Source organism: Acyrthosiphon pisum, chromosome A2 (assembly GCF_005508785.2).
Source record: "Acyrthosiphon pisum isolate AL4f chromosome A2, pea_aphid_22Mar2018_4r6ur, whole genome shotgun sequence".
NCBI classification, from domain to species: Eukaryota; Metazoa; Arthropoda; class Insecta; order Hemiptera; family Aphididae; genus Acyrthosiphon; species Acyrthosiphon pisum.
In genome coordinates, this window is record NC_042495.1 from 46,947,553 (window position 1) to 46,952,691 (window position 5,139).

Genomic DNA, 5,139 nt, shown 5'->3' on the forward strand with positions numbered 1-5,139 from the left:
AAAAACGTATGATAACTATTTTAGTTATTTTGTTGTGATTGTATAATATTATTCGTGGGTACTTGAAACTTCTAAAGTATAATATTATATATCTATGATAGTACCACGGTTTTTTGTTGATGTATAACGCGTTATAAGTACCTAATAGATATTATGATATGATTAATTTGGAATTTATTATAGGTACCTATTATAGGTAAATTTTTTTTAAATACTATATACTATAATATAATATTATGTCTTATACCTAGACTGACATACCATCTCCGCTCAGAATCGTTTTTCTTATACAATGATATTGTATCATTGAATTCAAATTTAATACCATCCATTATACAGTGACCCACTTGTAACCTACTGTACAGCAGAGCGAAATCCACTTACCCACCTTTTTTAATAATTTTTTTTTAAATAAAGTATGTATTTAAATAAAATATAATATTTATAATACTTAGAGGAATACAAATACTTGGGGATGTGTTAAAATTAAAATTGCTATTGAGATTGTTATCTTTGACATATCATACAACACGATAAAATAAATATAAGTAAATACAGCGTAGTGCTACGCTCCTCTACAATTCTGTATTTTCCAATCAACCAGTTTAAATAAAGCTGCTCCATTGATTTTCTTCTGTTGTCACTACAGTGAATACCTGCTCCGTTTTTAACAAAAATAATATTACGTCTTGCTGAAAATTTGACGTTTCAGTTAGTTTCCCTTGCAATTTACTCACATAAATAATGATCACAAACAAAAACTTACAAACTGATGAGTTTAAAAGAAAAATACAACCTTAGTGCATGCATGAAAAAGTTGTTAAAAGTTAAATTATATTAAGTATCGTTGATTAAAGAATTCTAAACACAAAAAGTCTTTATAAATTAAAAGTTTCTTGATTTGGAGAAAAATAATATTCAATTTATTTCCGTACTGCTGATTGACAGAGTATAATATTGCGCGTCAAGACTTATTATTTCGAATTTATTTTTATTATTAATTTTATATCGTATAGGTACATTATATTTATTGTAGTTTTCATGAATTTAATCGAACGTTCTTTCTTGATTTATAGATTTACAATACTGAGTTCGGTGTTGGTCACCAAAAACTCAGACTTACAACAGTTGGTGGCTTCAGAATCACGAGTAATGTTACTGTACTGCACGAGGGAAGAAGCACTTAGAATATTACAGGCAGCAAGAGGTTTCAAAATCACAGGTGAAAATTACGTATGGGTAGTAACTCAGAGTGTGATGGAGAATTTACAAGCACCACAATTGTTCCCCGTCGGAATGTTGGGTAAGTACATAATATATTAGTAAATACATTTTTAATAAATTAGGTATATGATCTACTTAAATAATTGTAAGTCATTAAGACAATATTATTTTAAGATATTAACTTAGATGATATATAGAACTAGGTATTAAATTAGGATTAAAATAATTAAAATAATGTTTCGTTTTTAGAGAATCCAGCATCATTTTTTATTACTGTTTGTATGCTTCCAATATAATATTCCAATAAAACTTCATAATCCTTATGAGGCGCTTCTACAAACTTGGAATCTTGATTCTTTGGAAAGTGGGATGTTAATATTGGATTTATTTTTTTCTCCATAAATTACTATTTGATCACATTGAGTGCACTGACTTACTTGAAAGCTTATACCCTTATACGTTCCCTCACTCGTGACAAAAGATTAAAAGACACATTTTACATCCTTTTAACCCGTACTAACTAAATACACATCGAGGTATCTTGCCAATCGTATTATATCTCATATAAACCAGCATAACATCGACCCTTTTATTTCAGCCAATCATAACACTCTTAAGAACTATATAAATAACCAAACATTTACCTAATTTTTATTTCATGTCGTTTTTACATTATAATATTTGTATATAAAATCTATTTTTTATTTTATATATTATCATTTATCATAATTTATTATTGTTATCATTTTAATTAAACACTCTGTATAACTGGGCGCATGCCCGTTTTTTACCTATTGTAAGTAAATAAATAAATTTTAAAGATAGACAGTTGTAGGCACGTAGGTAGTTGTTTTAAATATTTTGTTGTGTCGTATTGTCATTTTCGGTTTCGGTTTTAGTGTAATGCAGCTATATAATGGTAGCTTTTACCAGGTAGGTAGATACATTGTACAGAACATAATACCTATGACTTCCATTGTGACTTCTATCGATATGATACTATAGTAGATATATAGTAATCGTTTTAAAGTATCGTTAATTTTATATTCAATGTTTTTCTTAAACAATTATGATATCTTTGGGTCTAGAATTTTGGATCTATTTAGATACAATAGTCACATTTGACTAGTAATTTCAGTTTGAAATTAATATATTAATATTATTAGGTAACAATATAACATTATAACATCCGCATTACTTACATTATTAATAATATCTCTATTAGGACTCATAACAATATATGAGATAATATATAGAAACCTAAAACGTTCAATTAACATTTAATCTTAACGTGTGCTATATCACTTATGTTTTCATTCAATAACTATTTTAATAATATTAGATTCAAATTATCTGTAATAATATACATTTTATGTTATTACAGTCAGATTTTTTTAAAAGAAAAACTTGTCACCTGTCACATACTAATACAACTATTATCGAATAAAATATATTATTTATACCTCAATGAAAAAACAAATCTAGCTTTCAATTATTATCAGCTCTTTATCTAAAATTAAAATCTTGAAAATTGTAACTGTTTTTAGTAAATTTTAACTGATTATAAAACAATTATAAATCGAATTCAATGTTTGAATTTTACATTACAATCAAATTAAGCTTTAATGCAATTATAATCTCGGAGTTTATGCTTATCATATTTTATATGTAATACATAATTTGAATGTTATTCAGTTTATAGCTTGAGGTTAGGATTAAATATCACGTCATGACATAAAAAAATTAATTAAAATCTATCAGTTTGTTAAGGTTCGTTTGTTTAGGTAGGATTAATTTGTGCAGCTCCACTTTCATCAAAAAAGGACTTGCTTGATTAACCACAACCCATAACGTAAACTGTATAATGATATGTCAGGGTTATATTACGCTAAAGTTAATTATAAATACTGTTATAATGATAATTCATATACTTTATCAAAATAGCATATTAATGATTTATAACACTAAGGGTCGTTTTGAAAAAAGCTAACACTTAAACTATAACGTTATACACTATCATAATAAAATCTAAGACTATAACATTTTTAAATGTAACCGATAAATAATATGTTAGGGTTCAATAATATAATCATGTCCAAATAGATAAATGAAAAAAAAATGAAAAAATGTAAGCTACTACTGCACACAGTATAACTACAAGTACAGTACAACTACAGTATATCTACATGATGTAAACGTGGGTGTCACGCTGCTATATTAATTTATACAGCAATTTATAACTAGATTAAGAAAATATTGCCTATCATATTCCATATTATGTATAGGTATGGAATAAAATATAAATTAATAGGTTTTATTTAGAATTTTTTATGAAAAAAAGGCATATTTTCAAATTAATTATTGTTTTGATCATTTATTATGAACAAAGATCTAGCTATTGTAATAAAATATTTTTTTTTATGAATTTTAATTGAAATACATTTATTAAAAAGCGTGTATAAGTGGATGTCTATCTGCTGTACAGTAGGTTACAAGTGGGTCATTGTATAATGGATTGTATTAAACTTGAATTTAATGATATAATATCATTGTATAAGAAAAATGATTCTGAGCGGAGACGGTTTATCAGTCTGGATATTTTATATTGTTATTATTTATTATATCATATAAGCAGTGTTGAGTTTATCTAGATAAGTATTCTTTTATCTTTTATCTTATCTAGATAAATAGAGAATATTAATTTACACAGTTATCTAAGATAAAAATCACTGTTATCTAGATGAATTAACTAGATAATTTAATTTATTAAGTAGGTAGTATTTACTAATAACTATCGACATTTTCGATAACATACTATTAAGTTATTCTATATTGCTACGAGCTTACAGAAAGTGCCATAAACCAATATAAAAAATTTATCCGATAATTTATCTAGATAAAAAAAAAATGTTCATCTTTATCTAAATAAAATTATTATAATTTATCTTTATATCTTTATCTAGATAAAATTATATTTATCTCGGCTCAACACTGCATGTAAGTTGAATTTATATTATAATATTATTATTTTTCATTCATTTCTATGGTGATAAACAAAGCGTTAGAAATTAAAATCCCATTTTTAGTGGTTTTTCGTAATTTCTTTCGGTTTTTTCCCGTGGCATTAAATAACTATTGATAAAATCGAAAAATGACCTTTTTAAAGTACCATCTTGATCTAATTTTCTAAAAGATAAGGTACTATATGTTGAAATCGAAGCACTCCTTCTGGTAGAAATTTTGTATACAGGATATAAAAAAAAAGAAAAGAAAAGAAAATAAACACCATTGTAAAACCACTAGCTTCCTCGCTCCGCTCAGAATCTAAAATATGAATACATTTTCTACATTTAATAACAGTTAATCAATTTATGTTTCACGTTACATTTAGTTATTCTTCATATAATGTTTTGATATCCAATATACACTGTTTCAGTATATTTTTTGTGGTCTTTTGAAAATATGACAATAAATATAAAATTAATAAAAATGAAAAATATTTTTTTAATTGTTATTTTTAAAATAACAAGAGAACTGTAATAGTGTAATGAATAATGATTAATGAGTTACAATTTTTAAAATTCATAAAAATGACCGTTTAAATGTGTAGAATTCGTACGGTTAGATATGATTCGAATCAAGTCAACTAGTACAGAAGACAACAACAAATTCAATTTCAATTATCCACTAGACATCCTAAAATTATTTTAAGTGGATGTATAAAAGGAAATAACCGAGTCAACGAACCAAACCCAAAATACACACTAAAAATATATAGGAAAATTATCAAGAAAAAACAAATGAAAATATGAAATTTAATATTATTTTTAAAAGTATAATATTATGTTCATACCGTTTATATTAATAATATAAAACAATAGTAAATATTACTTGTAGTTTTACAAAAAAAAATTA

The 5,139-nt window shown here is 25.2% G+C and overlaps 1 protein-coding gene across 5 annotated transcripts in view; it reads left to right on the forward strand.

The window, feature by feature from the left end:
- The window catches only part of LOC100167874 (glutamate receptor ionotropic, NMDA 2B), a 190,643-nt gene that overhangs the window by 174,897 nt on the left and 10,607 nt on the right, over nucleotides 1–5,139 (forward strand). For all 5 annotated transcript variants that reach the window (XM_029489795.1, XM_029489794.1, XM_029489797.1 and 2 more), the window contains exon 4: nucleotides 1,077–1,303. In XM_029489795.1, coding sequence (XP_029345655.1) covers nucleotides 1,077–1,303 — 227 coding nt within the window. The remainder of the gene's footprint in view (nucleotides 1–1,076; nucleotides 1,304–5,139) is intronic.